The sequence below is a fragment of the Mastacembelus armatus genome, chromosome 6 (genome assembly GCF_900324485.2).
Source record: "Mastacembelus armatus chromosome 6, fMasArm1.2, whole genome shotgun sequence".
In the NCBI taxonomy this organism is placed as follows: Eukaryota; Metazoa; Chordata; class Actinopteri; order Synbranchiformes; family Mastacembelidae; genus Mastacembelus; species Mastacembelus armatus.
Window position 1 is genome coordinate 4,220,173 of NC_046638.1, and position 21,533 is coordinate 4,241,705.

The 21,533-nt window shown below is 38.3% G+C and overlaps 4 protein-coding genes across 5 annotated transcripts in view; 1 reads left to right on the plus strand and 3 right to left on the minus strand.

Annotated features, from left to right (window-relative positions):
- scamp2 (secretory carrier membrane protein 2) overlaps positions 1-6,125 on the minus strand; it is an 11,401-nt gene extending 5,276 nt beyond the window's left edge. The window contains exons 1-4 of the mRNA XM_026311431.1: positions 5,943-6,125; positions 2,163-2,240; positions 1,810-1,896; positions 572-683 (exon numbers count right to left, since the gene is read on the minus strand). Coding sequence (XP_026167216.1) covers positions 572-683; positions 1,810-1,896; positions 2,163-2,240; positions 5,943-5,999 — 334 coding nt within the window. The 5' untranslated portion in view covers positions 6,000-6,125. The remainder of the gene's footprint in view (positions 1-571; positions 684-1,809; positions 1,897-2,162; positions 2,241-5,942) is intronic.
- A 1,005-nt stretch (positions 6,126-7,130) lies between these two features.
- Positions 7,131-14,875, plus strand: mpi (mannose phosphate isomerase). 2 transcript variants are annotated; one of them, XM_026311559.1, is made up of 8 exons: positions 7,131-7,159; positions 8,154-8,281; positions 9,422-9,622; positions 10,037-10,178; positions 10,414-10,593; positions 11,059-11,232; positions 11,670-11,878; positions 11,976-14,875. In XM_026311559.1, the coding sequence occupies exons 1-8, from the start codon at positions 7,144-7,146 to the stop codon at positions 12,192-12,194; spliced, it is 1,269 nt and encodes a 422-aa protein (XP_026167344.1). In that variant the 5' UTR covers positions 7,131-7,143; the 3' UTR covers positions 12,195-14,875. The 2 variants fall into 2 exon arrangements, with proteins under 2 accessions (XP_026167344.1, XP_026167345.1); XM_026311560.1 differs by lacking the exon at positions 7,131-7,159 and adding an exon at positions 7,398-7,417.
- Positions 14,526-17,183, minus strand: LOC113133042 (protein PML-like). The gene is made up of 2 exons (XM_026311561.1): positions 16,975-17,183; positions 14,526-16,438 (listed from the first exon to the last, which is right to left on the minus strand). The coding sequence occupies exons 1-2, from the start codon at positions 17,051-17,053 to the stop codon at positions 15,759-15,761; spliced, it is 759 nt and encodes a 252-aa protein (XP_026167346.1). The 5' UTR covers positions 17,054-17,183; the 3' UTR covers positions 14,526-15,758.
- Positions 17,184-17,470: 287 nt separating this feature from the next.
- Positions 17,471-19,388, minus strand: LOC113133046 (protein PML-like). The gene is made up of 3 exons (XM_026311567.1): positions 19,254-19,388; positions 19,057-19,108; positions 17,471-18,346 (listed from the first exon to the last, which is right to left on the minus strand). The coding sequence occupies exons 2-3, from the start codon at positions 19,106-19,108 to the stop codon at positions 17,814-17,816; spliced, it is 585 nt and encodes a 194-aa protein (XP_026167352.1). The 5' UTR covers positions 19,254-19,388; the 3' UTR covers positions 17,471-17,813.
- Positions 19,389-21,533: the final 2,145 nt, after the last annotated feature.

Here is a 21,533-nt window from a genome sequence, read left to right on the forward strand (position 1 = left end):
TGGATAATGTCTCTGGATTATTCACTCATAACTATAAGCGCCACAGCAATAATATAAGTACAGCAAGAAAGTAATGCAACAGTGGTAGATGTTCTGTGCTGTAGGCTAAACAGACTACTCTGTGTAGTAATTATGACTAAAATGAAATGGATGTGAAAAACGTGTAAGACACAATAACGCAATTTTTGCATTTGAGATGTTTGGTATTTTTACTTAGAGTAAGTAACTTTAAGAATGGTGAACACCATTTAACATATGTGGAGGTCATCCACAGGGGGTACAGCATAGTTTTGTGATTTTGGGATTAATATGAATTTTATACTGTGTCTTAAAACAATATAATGAAAAACCTGTTTCGGGTTGAGTGTGTGATCTTTTGCAGACTTGTTCATGTGGATATCAGAGCATTTACTTTGCCTATTTGCAAGGATGTCATTTTCACATAAGGTTCATCTTTGGCTCCGTGACACATAATGTACATATTACATACATATTACAATGCTTTCCTGTCTCAATACAATGTCCTTCTTTTGATACTACTGCAGAGGGGAGAGGTTTTGCCTTTAATGACCTGTCACGCCTCTGCTCTGTAGCTCCTGCTCTCTGCGGTCCAGCTCGGCAGCTTTTCTCTCCAGCTCCTCCTGCTGCCTCAGCAGGTTGGCCTGAGCCTGAGCAGCAGCTGCCTGAATAAGGGGAGGCACACTTCACTTTACAGACTCAGTACAGACATATATGGTTCATAGACAACAGGACCATACATCTTCTCAAAATGACAGAAAACATTTCAACCAACATATGTTGAATATTTAACATCTACTACAAATGTTTGTTTTCACTGTTTCTAAGGGCATGCCTCCATGTTGCAGCTTTACTGCATGCTTCAAAGTCTGAGACATGGTAACCTAATAATAATAACATTTATGATCATATCTTGATCACAGACTTGGCAGAAAATAACTGAGGACCTGTAGTGCTCTTCATGAATTTTTATAAGTGTAAAAGTGGAACAAGGAGGTTCATTATACTATTGCATAAACTGAATAGATGTTTGTGTAGTTTCCAAACAACCTCAGATAATTCTTGCTGTTGCAGGAGAGAGGACTGCATTGCTGAATCAATGGCTATCACTTTAGCCACATCCAGGTATTGCATCCATAGGCTACAAGTAAAATCCAGAATAATCACATGTATCAGGTTTTTCCAGGCTGTGCATTCCTATGCTTAACTGAAGGTTACTAAGTAAATATACCTTGGGGGGCATTTGACCCTAAAGTATCTATTATCTCCGACATTGTTTTAACAGGCCCAGATAACAGCACCAAGATACACAATCTTTCAAATCTGACAAAAGGTGGTTTTATAGCTTGTCATGTATCACGTTTGAAGTAAATTTTCGGATCTTTGATTGTAGTGTTCCGATTAGTCCGATTGCTGAACAGATTCAAAAGCTCTCACATTCAAGATATGTTTTCTACTATTTTGGTGTCATCCTTGGATATTTATTTTGACAGGAACACTGTAGGATGAATAAATTAGAAAACATGTTTTCACTTTGTGTGTTACAATGCCCAACATAAAGACAATATATTATAATATTCAATATATTAATATTCATATTCATTAATAAATAGAAACCACTGAAGGGTCTGTGAATGTTGTCTTCTGCAAAGGGTTACGCTTCTGTTAGTTTTTTTTCTTGAATTTGATTAGTTTACTTTCTTTTATGCAAATTCTGAGCAATACTGTTCCTCAATCTTAGCTGCAGCAGTAAAGTGCAGGGATTGACAGAGAGAGTAATATGTAACGTACCTGTGGAGTGGGCTCTGTAGAGGGCTGTAAGACGGCAGGCTGGTAGGGAGAGGTAGAGGCCGTAGTTGTACGAGTTGCTAGGCCTTCCTGAAAAATTATAATAAATAAATGACAGTGATTGTGAGGAAAGGTACAAGGAAAACAAGACTGAGAAAAGACCAGGACAAACAGGAAAATAAAGGCAGACAATGAAATAAAAACTGGGGAGAGTAAGAGGAAACAGGTGGATGAAAAAAAAGGGGGGAGAAAATAGAACAAGCAAAATAAATATGAGGGCCAAGAAGAAAAAACAACATAAAAGTGATGATGGTGAAGAAAAAACCCCCCACAAAAAAACCAACCAGATATCTTACTGTGGAATGAGGAGGGAAAGGGTTGTACTGGTCAACTGGTTCTACACTGGAGTTGGTCACTTGTGTGACAGAAGGATCCTGGAAAACAAAAACACAGGTGTGCCTAGTTATTATCAGTCATTCAGCTAATGCCCACAAACTGGTCAACTGACACTTTAACTGAATGAATTCTGAAGTCAATCCTAACACTTAAATTCTGTGTATCTCCTGGCATTTCTTGTCTCTTGGTCACAGCTGCTCAAGTGAGTAGAGGTGCAGTGCCTGGATCACACAAATGAGACTTTTTGGGGCTCACTGGAATTAAATGTGGGACATTTCAAGTACAGCCTAGTGTCCCTGAACAATACACCTGCAACAATAGCCAGGTCACTAGTAGAATCAGGGATGCATTTCCTAGAACTTAAAAATAAAATATTGTATAAGGGTTTCCTCAACCACACGCTAACCTTGAGACATCATTTTCAGATGAACTTGAAGAACTTTTCATTTCCTGAAACACCAAAGGTAGCCTAAAGATAGTCTAGACTATGAAATCTGGTATCGTGTTGCAATATACAGTGACATCCTGGTATTGTTGCAGTAACAATCCTGGTGAATCATTACCTGTAAAGAACATAGAGGAGCCATGCAAAGACCATTGGCAAATGTTACTTGACACTAATGGTTTGTGTATGATCAAAGACCTCAACATCAGTTTAAGTGATATGTGAGAAAACATGCTACTGAGTCAGAAAATGAAAATCTGATACAAGCAAATTTTGCATTTTGGGCCCTGATTAATTCCATGACTAAATGACTGCTAAACATATGAGCTGCAATGACTAATGACAATTAACAGATCAAGTGAAAATTAAACAATGAATCCGTTACTTGACAAAAAATTCAGATTAACCGATAATGAAAACAATTATATCCTGAGGCATATCTGTTACCCTGCCATTTGTTTAATAAGTGATCTCAATAGATCTAGATCTAGCCAAATAGGAAGACAACTGATGCAACTCATACTTGTAGTTCCATCCATCCATCCATCCATCCATCCATCCATCATCTATACCGACTTATTCCTTTAACCAGGGTCACAGGTCACAACCACACACACTCACACTCACTCCTATGGGCAATTTTAGAGTCACCAATCAACGTAACATGCATGTTTTTGGACATGCACAGGGAGAACATTCAAACTCCACACAGAAAGGCTGGGTTGTGAACCCACGACCTTCTTACTTGTAGTTCTAAATATGGAAATATACATCAATTTCATGCACAGTAGATACTGCATTTAACACCACAAAAAACAATCTCTAAATGATTTCAAATAGTTTAACAAAAACTAAACATCATCACCTTCAAGAAAGGAGCATATATTACATGACTATTGTGTGAGGCTGCATTAGTTTTATCTTCGTGTACCTAGAAACTGCCAACTACACATTAAAACAAACATTTGGATAAAGATTAATTGCACTAACATTTTTCTTCAATATGTGTGAATTTCTCCTGTAAAGCTATGAACAAAAACCTCACATGATAAACCAAAACGTCACGGCCACAAGTGTGAGCTCACTCACCATTACTTATCTGCTCCTGACACACCTGTAAACATTCCCAGCAGGAAACAGCCAGATGTCTGAACAGTTTCACCACTTAAGACTTGGAATTATGTAGAAAATATGGTGCAATAAACACTTAAAAATGAAACTCGTCACATTCTGTTTGATTGATTTGTCAACTGGTTCTGAACAAAAACATCACTTTGCCAGGGTTGGCTTTAAACATGTTCAACACAACCTATGAAGATATTCAAACCTTAAAATACAAAATGGGTTTACCTCATGTAAAGACAGGAAAACTATCCTGCTGAGACAACTACTTGTGTCTTTTGATGTCCCAGTATAGGACTAATGTGGAACTGGCCAAAAGAAGAGGACCCCATGTTTAAACAACAGTAAATGGGTGTGGAGACAGTGACGAACTACTCCAATTATATTCACGCAAAGATCTACATTGGTAAAGTCTTAAAATTGTACTATTTCCAACCTAAGAGTATAAAAATGAATTTGGGATCACATTTTCATGATGTCCTGACCCCTGTGCAGTAAGTTGTCACTTGCTGTGATAACTGTTGCTTCCAAGTTGTGGCACGTATTTCATAACTGCAGATGGGTATTCTTACTAAATATGTTTAAGCCAGTGTTCATTTTGGGTCCTGCAGCCCTACAGTGCTATATGTTTCAGAAGCACATAGTCACAAAAGCACAAGCTTAACTTCAAGGTCATTATGGTTGAAAACTTGAAACAATTTTTCAGTACTGAAATTCGTTCACAATTTAGCAACGTATTAACTATTTTATGGTAACCAGAGATTGGAGGCTTCTAAAACTATAATCTCTCCGTAATGAACACATCTGCACTACAGCACAGGCAACATTTTCAAGCTGCTACTAGGTTATTTATTCAGTTACTTCCACACCCAGCAAACAAACAGTGGTCTCCACTGACGTCAAGACTATTGAGCACCTGACATAAAGTGTGCCTCGGCACTACTGTAAAAGTGACCAGGTCAATGCAATCAAACACTTTTTTTCACAGATTTTAAACAAATGACAGGTTTTAACTGGAAATACTACACTTGATGTGGTAACAGTGTTTCGATGTACTATAATATGGGTATATGGTTAAATAAATTTATGACAAGTGCGGAAAAGTAGACTAGTGTGTTTATGGCTTAACAGCTACCAAGAAGACAATATGGGTCAGAGCCCACAGTCTCTAGACACACTCAAAACAGCCAAAGCTATTCATGAATTTATCAGTGGGAAATATTGTCCTTTTGGCTTAATCTAACATTTGCAGCCACAACGTTTTTGTTGTGTAAAATATCACAGGAAAAAAAATAAAATCTTAGGTTTCTAAAGAAAAACATGATTTTAAAGATTAAATTGGTGGTTTCCAACTATTATGATATGTGACAAGTTACAAAACGAAAAACAAACAGTGTCTCGTTGAGGTCCATTGTCACAAATGTCTATGATCATTAGCTGTTCCGTTACAGACGGATTTCCTCTCTAAGCATCTCACGCGGTTTCATTTCAACTGTTCAAAGGATCCGATATTTTACTTTACAGAAAAAAGAAGCGGTTAAAGAGAAGTCCAAAAAATGAAACTAGATTTATGTATCATTTCATATTCCCTCTCACAACCCCTCATATTTATTTTGGTTGGACACTGCCCTAAAAATAAAGTTCCTAACAGTAAAATGCTGCTTGCACACTGAACCATCATTATTATTCTAATATTAACAGACAGAAAGAATCACGTGTGTCACAGGAGACAAGTTACTGCGAACGTTACACGCTTTGACAACGTAAGACTGAGAATGGAGGACTGGTAATGGGGTAATGTTACTTTTACGTTATTGGTGTGCAACAAGAATGCTAATGATATTCTAGGATCCAACATTTTACCCACTCACAGAAAACATATTAGACACAGTTGTGATGTGGCTGGAAAAGGTTTGATCACATTCTTTGCTGGCAACAGGTTAACTTCCTGCAACTTAGCTCAAAAAATACCCCACCTTCTTTCCTAACACAGCTCGCTGATAGGCTAAAGGTCTGTCAATCGTGCCCTCTTTATCAAATGACATTCAAGAGAACAGAAATAGAGCCCTCCCCGAACATCCACCCAACAAGTTTCCTTTTAACGAATATGTCAGCACCCAGACTCGTAGTCTTGGCAGCTACTCAAACAGAATCTTAAAAACCACACACTTACATTGAAAGGGTTGTCGGTAACAGGTTCTGCGAACGGGTTGCTATCAAATTCCGACATTCTGAAAAGACTGCAGGCTGTTTTCTCTGCTCTGAACGGGCAATAAACGCCAAACTCTTCTCTGTCGCCTCAGTTCTCGCTCCTACCCACTTCCTCGAACGAAGTGGACAGCGCAGGCGCACTGAGCCAGCTGGACAAAGACGTGTGCGTCAGTTGATACACGTACAACGTTGCGAAGCGAAAGCGCGCCACCAATGGATTTGGCTTCTATAAATAAATATAAAGTTTAATATAAAGTGTGCAATGCTATTTTAAAGATAACCTCTAAATTCCACAGTTCTTCAAAAGTAGAACGCCAAAAAAAGGTTGCTAAGCAACAATGGCTAGGTTACGTATTTCGTCGGACAAAATAAATACACAATTTTATAGGAAGTAAAACTAAAAGAAGAATTTACACAGATTTTACTCAGAATTTCCATATTCAGATGAACGTGTCAATTGTATGTTAAATCTGACTGGAGGGCAGGTTTTAGCTTTAGGCTTAATATATCTTTGTCAGAAACCTGAATTATACAGTGGAGATTTAAAGAGTGTACTGAATGCAAGTGAAACCAGAAGTTCTAGGTTTCTGACCGTTTCTGTTCCAAAACAACAACAAGAAAGTCATGATGGTGACTTCGACTCTATTGATTTGCATTATGATAAAGTGTGGAATCCAGATTTGAAAGGTTGGCCAAAATGTTTAATATGGTAATATATGGTAATATATTGCCCTTTGTTACATCGATTTTGACCATTATTTGTGAAATCTGTCAGTGCAATACTGAATTACCAGAATACCCCACAAAGACAACAAACTGTTAATATAAATGCAGTATTTGCAGTTTTCAGTAGGTCTACTGAGTGTATATTTTTAGATTTGGTCTGTGATATCCCTACAGAGCTAAACACAGACTAAAGAGATTATCAAAATAAATAAAAAGAGTAATAAAAAATGAAATATTAATCAGTATTCAAAGAGGAAGTTTTAGTTTTAATTTCCACCGAATTAATAGTGGCCGTAATATTTTGCATTCAGTGCATCATTTATTTTTATTTTATTTTTATTTTACATATCTTATTTATTCATTTTTTAAATATACATTTAATATTACGTTTAGCGTCTCGTGACGTCACTACCGGTTGGACAGGCAACGTTGCAGTCATGGAGGAAGTGAGGGGTGAGTGAAATCGCCTTTCATAGCCGTTTCAAATCTGTTTCTGTTTTATCGATATACTGTCAGTCAGTTCTGCAGCCATTTACTTACATTGCATGACAACATTAACAGGTGACGAAAGCCACCTAAAACGTCGCTAGCGATCATTTACATAATTAGTTCAGTCGGCGTTAAGCTATGTCTGTTTAATTGAAAGGTGTTTAAAATAACAGCAAGATAACGTGACTCTTGGCAGTATTTGTCTACAGCTGTACGTAAAGGGTAACTAGTTATAGCTATTTCTTCAAACCGGCGAACAAACCCTCGCGAATGTAAATCTGCTTACTGTGGGTTTCTGTCATTGAACGCTGCACCGTCAGCTGGTCGGTGTTCTGCCAAATAATGTAACCTAGTTATCCCCGGTGGGATCCCTTTGCCATGTTTTACAGTTTCATAATGAGGTCATTTAATGTGTTGAGAATGGCTTGGTGATTTGTCAAAATAAGGCGCACTTCTTTGACTGCAACGCTTGCAAGATTGTCACACACAGTCACATAGATTTAGTATATGATAACATGGAAATTATGCACATCATCTCAGACAGACTAGATTATATACTTCTTTAAATTGTAAACAGATTGGAAGCATCTTGGGTAGACTAATAACTTTTTAACTAACTACTTAAATTCCTGATTACATTCTTAGTTAATCATTTTCTCGATTAAATGAAGCCGGAACGTCATAATGGCTGTTTAATTTTAAGATAGTCGACATATTCAGATATCTTCTGTCCAGCCAGCAGTCAAAAACCTAAATATCTGTGGTTGAAAAACATATATGACAAAGAAGAGGATCACATCTACACATTTTTGTTCAACAATGTCTAAAAGTATAATCTGATTATTAAAAAAAGACTGTCAATCATTAAATCCATCAATTGACTAGTAACATTATACTGGATTCAGTAATGTATTCTCTTTTTGTTTTAAGAATTCACATAATTTGTTTCTTTCCTTAGTGTTTCCCCTGACCTGTGCTGTGCAAAATTATGCATGGGGGAAAATTGGGCTGGACAGTGAGGTGGCCAAACTGGTGGTTGGTGGAGACCCACTAGCTGTCATAGAGGATGGCAAGCCCTATGCAGAGGTAAAGTTATTACTGAGAACATTCAAATCAATACACTGGTTCTTGAACAGTGCAAAGCATGTCCTGACCTTTATTTTGGTGTCGAAATAATGGAATACAATAATGTTTCTGTTTTGTCTGTATTGGAACAGGTGACCTGAGTTTTAATCAAAATCACCCCAATATTTTCTTTCTCTCTCATAGTTTTAATGTGGCCATTACAAACTTTGAGTTCAGAGTTGGACAATTTGCTATACTCAGCTTTAATACAGAGATCCAGTATGAAATTTCAATTATCTGGTATCATTTTCAAGGGCTTTAAATATAGTGTTGCTCCGCAGTGTCTTGGCGGAGAGCCTTATTCTGTCCTTGCCTTTCATAAGTCTTTATTTAGCTACAGCAGCCCCAGATGGTTTATCCTGAAGGTCATAAGGTCAGGTTGTGGTAGCAGTGATATTTTCATGTAGTCACATTAATATAGCATGCCATGGTGGATAAGGGGTGGTATGGATGCCTGCATACTATGCAGTATATTATTTTGTCCTATTATTACCATAAAATTTAGGTGAGAAACTCCTGTGGTCTGTGTTTGTTTCACATAGAAGTTCTCTGGAATACCTTTTTCTTTAGCATAAAACTGACAAACTAGCAGTAATAGGTTTAGAATGTATGTGGGCATCATTACAGGATTTATTAAAAAAAGCAGGTATATGCTAATACAATGAATGTATTTAAGTAATGTACATTATCTATGGAGTTGTTATATCAGTTCTGTAAAACATATTTGTATCGAGTGTCACAGCAAAGGCTGACAAGGACACAAGTTAGAGAAACTGTCCTGTGCCAAAAGGATCACAGGTTTGACCCCAAAGTAGTAGTCAGTATTTGTCCACCAACAACTCTGTCCTCAACAGATATCATCCTTCATTTACATTTAAGGTATTACAGTAACCCTCTTATCAGGCTGACTTGCAGTGCGTGATGATTTGGATTTCCTGCTACTCGAGTATAAAATGAGTAAATAAAAGATAACATGCTTATGTCTCAGGCAGCCTGAAAACAGTGATGTTAGGATGTTTAATACCAAAACAGCCAACAGGAATAATTTATAAATGTTAAAATGTACATAAACTGTCCATCTAAAAATAGTGTCTCTTCCAGTTGTGGATGGGTGCCCACCCAAAAGGCGATGCCCAGATCAAAGACAACAGGATCGCACAGACCACGCTGGGCCAGTGGATTGCCCACTTTCCTGGCTGTCTGGGCTCTAAAGTCAAAGACACTTTCCACGGTCAGCTGCCCTTCCTCTTCAAAGTCCTCTCTGTCAATACAGCTCTGTCCATACAGGCCCATCCCAACAGGGTGAGTTCACAAATATAAATCTACAGTGTTCAGATTCTACATAAGATGACTGATTATTATGTTTAGCAGGGATGTTTTTTAGTCCATTCTACTGTATGGTGATAACAGTATTAAAAAAAAAAAAAAACTCCTGCACTATCCCTATATTAAATATAGGTTCAGACACATATCAGAATCAACTGCATTATACTGCATCCCCATACATATTAGCAGATTTCAGTAATATAGAGCTCTAAATTTTTAACATAGTTGGATTTGTCGTAGCACAAAGATGCTAATATTTTGAGTATCTGGCACAGATGTTTTGGACAATATAACCATTGGTCATGTGCATGAACTAAACAGAGTTTAGTTTAAACACACTGCTTTCCCTCTAAAACTCCTCTTCCTCTTCTGTCATTGTGGTTTGGTCAGGAATTAGCTGGTCGTCTCCATGCTCAGTTTCCGGAGCACTATCCAGACAACAACCACAAGCCAGAGATGGCCATTGCTCTCACCCGCTTCCAGGGCCTCTGTGGCTTCAGACCAGTAGAGGAGATCCTGGGATTCCTTAAATGTGAGTCCCAAAGTCATTGCACAACACATTCATTGGAGGATATTGGATTATCTGTGAAAGAATAACTAAAGAAATAAAATTTTCGATGGTGATATTGTTTCTTGATAGCAGGATCATGCAGATGTGTTAGATAAGCAGGGTTGTGAGGTAAAGTCTTCTGAAAGATAAAGGCTACAAAAAAAAAAAAAAAAAAAAAAATTCCTACCCAGATTTTTTGCCTATGTGTATCCATCAGGTGTCCCAGAGTTCCATGCTCTGGTGGGCAATGAGGCAGCAGAGGAGCTGCGATGCAGTGTGGGGGATGCAGCCCGTACACGCCAGGCACTGAAGAAGTGTTTCACCAGGATGATGAACTGTGAAAAAAAGGTGTTCGTAGACCAGCTAAACATGCTGGTGAAGAGAGTCACTGAAGAGGGTGAGGACATGAACAGTTAATTAGTTTATCCGTCAGTAAACACTTAGTCAGCAATTATTAAAAATACTGCGTATGTGTGTATAAGGGTTGAACTGCAACATATCAGGCTTCTTATTGCAAACTGCACTCTACATGAAGATTATGTACTTCATTTAACTGGTATACTGCAGAACAGGCAAACTGAAAAAAAAAATCTTTTGGTGTGTAAAAAAGAATTTGTAATAAAGTTATGATTTGCTGTGCCTGTTACATACAGACATTATCATGAGGATTGTTAAATAACCATGAATATTCTTCATTTGATCACAGTCAACAGTTTGGTATTAGATGCAAATGTATGTTAGAATTATTGACTGGTTGAAAAAAGTGATACATGCTAAAATATTTTCTAATCCTACATATAAAGGGCCTTATATGTTTAAGAAGTCTTTTTTTGACATACCCATGGATGTTTGATCTGTGTAGGTGCAGCGGGGAAGGACACATCAACCAGCAATGGTGACCTGTTGCTCCGTCTCCATTCCCAGTATCCCGGAGACATCGGCTGCTTCTCCATCTACTTCCTCAACCACGTGGTCCTCAATCCAGGCCAGGCCATGTTCCTGGGAGCCAACGAGCCTCACGCTTACCTTTATGGAGGTCAGTAGATGCTTTTTGTTTACATTCATGAGATTTAGTGCTGACTTGGTGCAATAGCTCCAGTATCCCTGCCCTGCATGACAAAGAAGCAACAGGTGCAATATCAAAAGATAGCACTGGAATGATGCTGTGTTTTTCTTATAGTCTGACAAACCCAATTAAAACCAAAGATCAACAATGTTAGTGTGTCTGTCTGTCTCAATACTTTCAAACTTTGCTACTGAAAACACATTTTTAAAAGCTGATAATCTAAGTGTTCTCTTTTTAACTACCAGCACGTTAAAGAATTTATGGATTGCTGAACACATTTAACATCACAGGCTGATTGTGTCTTAGATTGTAAGACTGAGAATTAATTTTTCCATTTGAATCAGTTAACCACCTGCTCTGCTCATTTAAAATGTGATCTCCGTTTGTCTATTCATCCACCTATGTAGACTGTATCGAGTGTATGGCCTGCTCAGACAACACAGTGAGGGCAGGTCTCACACCGAAATACATCGATGTTAACACGCTGTGTGAAATGCTGAACTACAGCCCTGCCCCCGCCAGCTCCAAGATCTTCCCGCATGTGCAGGACTCCTCAGACCCCTGTGTGTCTCTGTATGACCCCCCAGTGCCAGATTTCGCTGTAATAAGGATACAGGTAGGAGACCTCATTTAATTAACTGATTACACATCAGAAGCTTGAATTATGTTATATACAAACACGCTCACCTTGTTCTATCCTGTCCTCTTCCCAGGTCCCAGCCTCAGTGAAGCAGTACACTGTGGCTCCAGTTGACAGTGCCAGCATCCTCCTGGTCATCGAAGGCGATGCCACAGCAACCTCCGCTGCTGCTTTCTCTGACGTTACACTGAGGCGGGGCACCGTCCTGTTTGTCTCTGCCAATGAGAGCGTCTCCCTGCACATTGCCTCTCCCTTAGGAATGACCATGTTTCGGGCCTGCTGCCTCCTGTAGTTAGTCTGTGGCTTTTTGAAACATACTACCTATTGTTTCTCTGGTTTGACCCAGCAAGGTCTATACTGCATCATGGATTGAGCCCAAGGACTGATGTGCACTCTTGGTAGGTAGTATGCTAAAGGAGCTCTCAGACAGTGTGTCAAATGCCTGTCTGTGCCCACTGCTTCCCCCAACCCAAACCTAACCTGACTGCTGGGTCAACTCTTTGCATCAGCAGCTTTAAAATTCAGCAGTAACCCAGTGCTGCTGGATTTTATTTGGTCTTTCTACCTGTAGTGGTGCAAGTACAACTTCTCGTCCTCAAATGTACGCATCTAACATGTTGGATGCAGAACATTGTACTTAGAATAACAAGTAAAACATACCCAGCTGCCAGTTTATTAGGTACAGTATATCTAGCTAGATCTAATAAAGTTTACTAAAACAGTCCTGCAATAAAACCTTTTGTGAAAGTGATAATGTTCAATTTTTGTTGAAACTGTTTTACAAGGGTCTTGATTCAACTGTATGAATTGCATTATAATGTATAATATGTAGTCTGTGCTGCTGCTGAGCAGTTTTAGTGTTCAAAAACATATTTCATCAATAACTGAACATTATCACTTCATAACACCTAAACTGCCAACACTGTCTGCAACACTGATCATCACCATATTTTTAAATTAGTTAATTTAATAGCTGAGCTTAAAGTCTTCTACATGCTGAACAATAAAGTTGGAAACATACAATACCATGACAACAGGGCAAACTATCTCCTGATGAGAAGAGAAAAGTCCATCCACTAAATTAATCTAGTAGCAGGATTGTTTTCTTCAAAAACACAGTTTTTCATGACAACTAAGCAAACTCCAGCACCTGCTGAAGACTAAATGTGTGTTTTGTTACTGGGAGGCATTCAGTGTTGGAGACATTTTTGCTTTTTAGTCTATGTACAGCTGCAGGTTCTAATTTTTCAGTCTGAAATATATAGCACACACTAACTAGGTTATTCAAACAGCAGGGTGGAGAATATGTTTACACTGGTGCAGTACACCACCACTCACTGCTATACCTACAGTGCCACAGAGGACTGAGCATATCTGTTTAATAAGCCAGCAGTTGTCTTCCCCCAGGGTTACTGGTGAAACTACCTGTTTTATCATTTTAACAAGTAAATATCCACCTTCTAGAATAAATTAGTGTATTAACAGTTGAGAGTATATAGTGCTATAACTGACATGCCTGTGCATGCTTGATGTAAAGCAGTAACACTAGGGAGGGACTTTCTTGACTGATAATGGTACAAATCCCACTAGTCACAGTGATGTTGACCCTTAATGAGTATTACTGCTTTTAACTGTTACCAGTGCATGTTTACGGTCAGGAAACTACAAAAGTACTGAACCATCCTAAATAATAAACACACACAAAAAAAAAAAGAAACAAGCAAGACGGGCCACCGATTTGGATGTATCCCATGAAGCATGACTACATTAGAAACAGGAATGCCTATTGATTAAAACCCCAACTTGTATTGAAATGCACTGCTGCTGCTTGTTGGATACTTGCACAACTTAACCCATCAACTTCCCCATGACTTGTACAATAGTACAACAAAATGCTGCATTCAGTTTGACAGTAATATATAAACAAACATTTGAGTGTTTGAAGCCAAACTTTTCAGGCTTTGTATGTTTTGTTATTTATCAATATGTGACATTACATGCTAAGACTATATCCCTAAAACAGTACTGTATTAGAAGGTTTTTACATGTGCATTGCTACCATGAGGCCAGTGGTTTATCTTCAGAGTATTTCATGGTGACTTTCGTCCAAGAAGGTACAATATTGTAAACTTCAGTATGGTGCAAACTACTGCGTAATATTCCAGTTCATACCAGGGTCAAACTGAATTCAGTAAACCATGATGTGGATTTTCTTGTTGTAATAGTTTTTATAGGCTATGTTGAAATCAAATATTTGAGAAGGAATGCTCTATCAGCCTGCCATCCTACCAGTGAATAAATATTTATCTTTAGAGTTTGACATGGATGAATTGAGCCAACCTAGTTAATGTTTTTATCTAATGTACATCACGACCATGTTAGTGATGTGGGTCAATCTCTAAGCTTGTCCTTATGATAGATGCAGTAAACCTTTAGTTGTCTGCTGTTACTAAAGTTGTTGGAAAGTGGGATAATACTAAGATGGAATAGACTTATCTTTTGAATTAAATAATCATTACCTCAAATTCCTTGTTCTGTATCTGTAAAACTGTGGGGCCTCCAGTTATTTTGTCTAGAAACAACATACTATCTGCCATGTTTTCTAAATGTTTTAATTTTATGATGTAACCTGGTAGAGGTCTTGGTTTCTGGGAATTTTAACTATCACACATCTTTGTTACTGGCCTTGTTTTAAGTCTCATTTTAGTTTTAATACTGTATGTCCAGGACTGCACATAGGTTATTTCTGGCCTTAGGGTTTTATTTCACTTTTTAACTTATGTCCTTCAAATGCACACAGGTCTGAAGGCCACAGTGTTTTATCCTAATTGTTTAACTATTACAATAACCTGTCATTGAATGTTTTTCTAGAGAAGGCATGATTTAGCATTTTTAAATATAGTGATGCTGAAAGCATGGAACTGCAGAGAACCCGTGTCTGTAAAAGTGGTTTAATAAAGCCTTGTTGTGTTACTACACTGTGTGCTCCTTACTGAGCAAAAGACTCAGACAAGTAAGATATGTTGACCTATGCAATAATCTGAATATGTACTTAAATTGAGGAGTTTATGTATTATCAAAGTGCAAGCAAGTGCAATCTACTTCTACCTATGTTTTTATTAACACATTTCATACATCAGCTAAATACCCACAGTAATACCTTCAGAAAATTGAACATCAGCCTGATTAAGCATAATTTAACAGTGGGGCAGGGAAAAAAAGTGTTTTATTTTTGTTATTTTGGTTATCCATATAATTACTCCGAATATAGAGGAATTGTTATGAGCATTTTATTCTCACATTTTAGAGACAAATCATGAACGAACTCATTGATATGGTAATTCATGGTAATTGACAGATTAAGTGATAATGAAAACAAATATTTGCTCAACATTAAGGTAGTATTCTTACTAATAGCCATGTTGAATCCAGCCACATTTCCCAGCCCTGCCAATGGTTGTTTGGAAATATTAAAACGCTGGAGGTTACAGATTCTAATCACCAGAAGGTAATGTTAACACCCCAGTGCTGCACAGGGAGAACATAATTCGTGACTTCCACATGTGGATGTGTTGTGTTTGTATTCTGCCCTCACCTTTCAAAGGCTTCCACAAACTGCTGCCGTGCTCGTTCTCCATTGTTCCTTAACTGATGAGGAAGAGCTTGTTTGAAGTTACTGTTCCTCAATAGTCCTTCATGTGTTCCACCATCAACAATTAAACTGGAGACCTTTGGCTTGGTTTGCCATGACTGTTTATTGTCTTGTGCCATATCAGAATCCAGTGGGTTTTAGATGTTATACACTGTACATACAGGCTTTAAGTTTTCTCTTAATAATTTATTGATATAAAATGTTTTATAATCTATTAAGTTCATCATCATGGTCCTCTGGTTGGTTTTCTGTGACCTTCACTGCCTGCCTGAAGTGCTCCCACAGGGGGCGCTGTCCTGGTGGTTTACATAGTGATTTAGCTTTGGCAGCTGTCACCGATGGCTTGTTCTCCATGGTGTCCAGAGTAAACGCATGTTTACAGACCAACTGTGGCAGGGGCTGAAGCACACCATAAAGTGTCTGTAATGCCCGCACATCCTCCAAAGCATCATGGGCCTTGTAGTTCACACCCACCAGTTCCCTGACCAGATTCTCCTGTCGGAAACTCTGGACACGACTGTCCTTCAGCATCTCTCTAGACAGTGGTAGCGTGTCAACAAAGCCTGAGATTGAGGACTCAAACTGCGCTCTGAGGTTCAGTTCATCGAGCACTCGAGCTAGTAGAGGACAGTCAAAGCGACGGATGTTGTGGCCAATGACAAGCGGGCGTCCGAGCATTTGAAGGAAAGCAATGAAGGAGACCAGCACCTCTCGCAGGGAGTTGGTGAGGACAAGCTGACGATGGAGGTACAGTTTCTGTCTGCAGACCCGGAAGCCAGTCACTCTGGCTGCTCCTCGCTCCATTCGACCCCGGGGGATCACATAGAGGTTGAGTGAGTGTCTGCCACTTACTGCAGCCAGCTGGACTATCTCACAGCCCTGACCTGGTGGAATAACAACTGCTTCAGATGATTTCTTTCCCCTGGAAATATCTTCCAGACACATGACAGCAAAGCAGCAGATCTGAAAACTCCACCAAACTCGTTATAGCCTGAACTACACCCTGGTGTCAGCCAAAAATGAAGTTACTTGGAAGGGGTTATGTAAACATATAACATATATCTACAAATCTATAAAAATACGGTCCCACTGACTGCAAAACCTGCCTAAAAATCATCACGATTTTAGGTTTTCTGTGGAATTAACTTGACATTATTGGTAGATATAGCCAAGATAAATGTACACAGCAAACGGGAGGTGCCAATAACGAAATCGGCGTCATTAATTTTCCCTAATGTGAACACTTATAGAGTAAAAACGGACGGCACGTAGCCATTGAGGTGGTAATCCCACAGTAGCAACCCACTAAAACCATGCCCTTCCTCAGTCAAGTCTGGCAGTACCACAGTGAAATTTTAGCCGAGATAAGTCATTTAGCAACATGTAAAGTTTGGCTAACAATGTTAACAAACGACCTCACCCAGTCCAGTCGTCTCCAAGTCAAAGAAAACCAGAGGCCGCTGAGATGTTTCAGCTTTTTCTGACTCTGACTTTTGCATCACGCCACGACGGCTTCCTAAACCGTGACTGCGATAGTTAAATTTTGTAAAACAAACGTAAGAAAGACGAAGCGAAATGTGCTGATAGTTCGTAAATTAACTACTCGGCGTCAACAGTTTTCCCGCCATGTTTTTTAAAACACCTGACCGGAAACTCAAAACTTTCAAAACAAAAACCTGGTTTAAGGATGAAAATAAAACTCACAAACTGAAAATACGATAGTTGTATCCCTGTAACAGATTGGATTTTACATTTACCAACACTGATTATATAGCTGCACATATTAAGAGAGTACATCATACACTAAAACCTAAAATTGTTGGTTATTTGAGAGATAGGATATACATTATAGAGACATTTCACCTAGTGTCATATATATATATATATATATATAAATTAAATAACAAAAAATCTGGGAGGATTAAACAAATGTTTATTGTTTCTTATGCAAATATCTGCTACTATTAACTGAAAAGACAAAAGAGTACAACACAGAGATTTGTTAGAATTACTTTACAAATTACAATGCTTAAATAATAAATCATCAAACAATAAAAATATTGCATATCTGTGTATTTGGGGTGTATTTTTGTAGCTTATATATATATTTTTTTTTTTCTAAAGACATTTTATTTAGGTAACTTGCATTTTCTTCTGGATGTTACGATTGACATGGTCAGTCTGTCTAACTCATACTTAAAACATCTTTTCCAAAAGCATATTTTCTTTTCTATCAGTTTTTCTTTTTGCAGCTTTTTTTCACAACCTTGTTGTGATGATACATCTCAAGATGTTTCTATTTTTGGGCCTCCATGCTTTGAACAGCTCCTGCAGCATCCTGGCGTCCTCTGTAGCATTATGGGCATTGTAGGTCCTTCCCAGGAAGTGCCGGACCAGATTCTCCTGAGAATAACTGTTCAGATTATTAAACAGGTTCTTGCTTAGTGGCAAGGTATCCAGAAACCCAGACACCACCTGCTGAAACTCCTGCCAGAGCAGGCACCGCTTCAGAACTCTGGTGAGCACTGGCACATCAAACCGCCTTGCACCGTGGGCCGCCAGCAGCACAGGGCGTTGGAAGGAGCGAAGGAAGGTGATGAAGTTGGCGAGAGCCTCCTGGAGAGGGGTGGTGGCCACTTGAATCCCATCAAGGAACAGACTGTTATTTCTAAATCTAAAGCCTGTGACCCGCTTGGCGCTCTCATCGAGGTCACGGCCAGGGAGAATGTAGACATTATAGGCCCTGTCTCCACAGATGGCCGCCAACTGGATAACATCACACACTGTGGTGTCTGAAAGTAGAGGAGAGATGGATTATAGGAGGATAACAAAAAGAAAATTTAAAAACAGCAGTTACAATAGTTCAAATTATAGAATCAAAATTGAACAGTTTCAATCATTGTGCTAAGCTAAGCTAATCAGCTGTTAATTGTTGCCGCACATTTAACATACAGAAATTGTTCTTCTAAATTTTGATCTGTCAGAGTCAGACGCCTATAGAATGAGTCATTTTAATGTCAACAGAGCAAACTCTTTCCTCTGATGAAATCCATAACAAGACTGATGCAAGCTCCAGAAAAATGGACATTGTACTAAAACTGTTTTTGTCTTTTTGTTTTTTATCTTTATTGTGACTTTTGTTTGGCTATATCATTGCTGTGCTGCCTTATTTAATCAGCCTTCAGGCTGGGTTGATAAAAACTGTTGGTCTGTTGCTGATGTAACAACTTGTACATTACTTGGCTGCAAACTTTGCAAAATAACTAGAAAATCCAAGTAAACGGACCTTGGGAAACACTATTTCTCAGCTAAAACATAAATCTTAATATATTATCATTAATATAGATTTTTCTAAAAATACAGAAAATATTTTACACAAATATTATTAAAGGTAGATCATTAGAACACAGACTATCATTAAACAAGGTAGATGAAATGTCACATGTAACAATAACCTGACTGATAGAGGATTGATAAACAGACAATATTAACATAATGTTACCTAATCCAGTTGCCTCCAAGTCAAAGAAAACGATGGTTTTGTAATCAGACATCTGCAGGATTTAAGAAAAAAAAAGGTCAAAGTCAAACTCCAGTCAGGCTCTGATGACCTGATAAACCTTAAAGAATTAAAAACTGGCAGTCCGATCAGAAGAAGAGACAGAAAACATCTGCTAAACTGATGAAGTGTCAGCTCACCGTGGTAGTTGGACGTGCTGCTGCGTGCTGGGACAGATGTCATGTGAAGGCAGCTGCAACAGCCTCTTTATATAGTCTGTTCCAACTAACAGCTGATTCACCGCCCAAGCATTTCAAAACCTACAGAAACGCAGGCACCTCTACTTTCATTTTAGTGAAAGAGAAACGAGCCGCTTTTCTTTTTTTGCTTGTTCAGTTTCACTGTTCCGGTTGTCGACAAAACAAAACTGTGTGAAGGAAAATTCCCTTAAGTTCCGTCAGTTTGATTTTTGACCCGGTGAAAAGAGGCGTTTGCTTTGTTTATCAAATAATCAACCAAATCATTTAATCAAATAATGAGTACAGAATAAACAAGAATGCTCATAACATGAAAGGTTCTAATACCCGGTCTCTGAATCCGATCAGTCTAAGTCCGTTTAACGAAAAAGCGTCTTTATTTTCTAACTTTCTGAACGGGAGGTAGGAGAAATAGAGCAAATGTCCGATTATTAAAGCAGTGAACGATACGAGATCATTTATTCCTGTAGCCTATTTTAAGACAAAAATAATTAAACAAGGAAAATTAAACAAACCAAAACCGAGAGTATCATCTACTTTGATTCAATATTGGAGTTTTCAACAGATCTACAGCTTAGTCATTAAAAGTGTATTTAAAAAAATGTAAACTTTTACTTAGCCTTCGTAAACTGTCCTTAGAGAAGTGTAAAGAAATAATGAAGTCATAATGTACTCTGACTAGTACAGCTTTATATTTTTAAAGGGTACATTTGGTAAACAAAACCCTTAGGTTGCAAAATGCAAATACTTTTACGTGAATGTAAATGTGACTTTGTTGATAAGAAAACACAACAAACCTTTTATCTCAAATGAAAAGGAACACAAAGGTTTCATGTTGTCCCAAAGTAGACACACCAAGAAAATAAGGAAAATATTGATTGTTTCAAAGGACAATACGCTGACAGGATGTCTGTCATGCAAAATATTACACGACTCGTTATTTTTGGCTGCAGTTTTGCTTTTTTAATAAGCAGATGAATTTCCCCTGTAAAGTCTTTTCTTACAACCATAGACATGTTTGTATCAATAAAAAACAAAATATAACAAATTGCACCTTTTACATAACTGTGTCTGGAGTGGCGCAGACAAAAAAGACACAACGCTTTTTTTTTCTTTTGCTTTGTAGCACAAACATGACAGACTGAGTGTGGCCTGTTAAAATGTTGGCATGACTAATAGTAGATAATGAACCGTACACAGGATAATATATCCTCTTAGAACACATTTTATAACAGATTCTTTTAAACCATTGTACACTCCCAAAGCATGATCATAAATAGTACATACACTGTGTATAAAAGAGCAACAAAAACAACCAGAGAAAGCAGAGCATGCCTTCCAGTGACAGGTACATTCACTTTTTTCTTTTTTGTTTTTTTACAGAATGCCATATGGACAGCCAGGACATGTACAAATAGCATCCCCTCAAACATCAGCTTAATTGTTGAGATATTTTACCAGGGATCAGTTTTGTCCATTTAGCTCACCTCTGGGAAGTTTTTGTTGTAAAAAAAAAAGCCAACACACTGCAGGTCTCCACAGCATTCAAAGAGAGATCAGCACAGTCCTGACTTTGACTTGCAGCCTTAAGGAAAAGTTAAGATTAACACTGACTGTGTTGGTGACATCGGAGCAATAATCGCCAAAAGCATCTGATCACAGATGCAGTAAGCACAGACAGATACTGCAATCTTCCAAATGAGACATCATTGCTGTAAAGCTACTGAGTAGGCCATGAAACTGAATATACGCTGACTGTTCTGATTTTGTATGGACAGAGACAAAGAGCAGGAATATGTAGAAACACGTGGACGGTCTGAGAGTTAGTTGCTACTTGCTTTTGTCTGGTTATCAGGCAGATTAAATGCTACTTTTCACAGTCAGAGCCAAGAGAGAAGAAAAAGAGCTACTGTTATGTCTGTTAAAAAGAGAAGAAGAAAGCATTTCGGATGGCTCAGAGGACATCATAAATGGTTAGAGCGTGAATGAGTGCAATAAAATTTAGACAAATGAAGCATTTCATAAGTCTGAGTTAGTTTTAGCGTCAGTTGATGGTTTTCACCCTTAGAAGACGATTTTTTGGGAAAATGTTATGTTTATATGTGAGTAGAGACACAAGCACAACTGGGGGCTGAAACAGAGGCTGGAGTTATTCATTCATTCAGACATGCACACACACACACACACACACACACACACACACACAGAGGAAAAACATGGGAG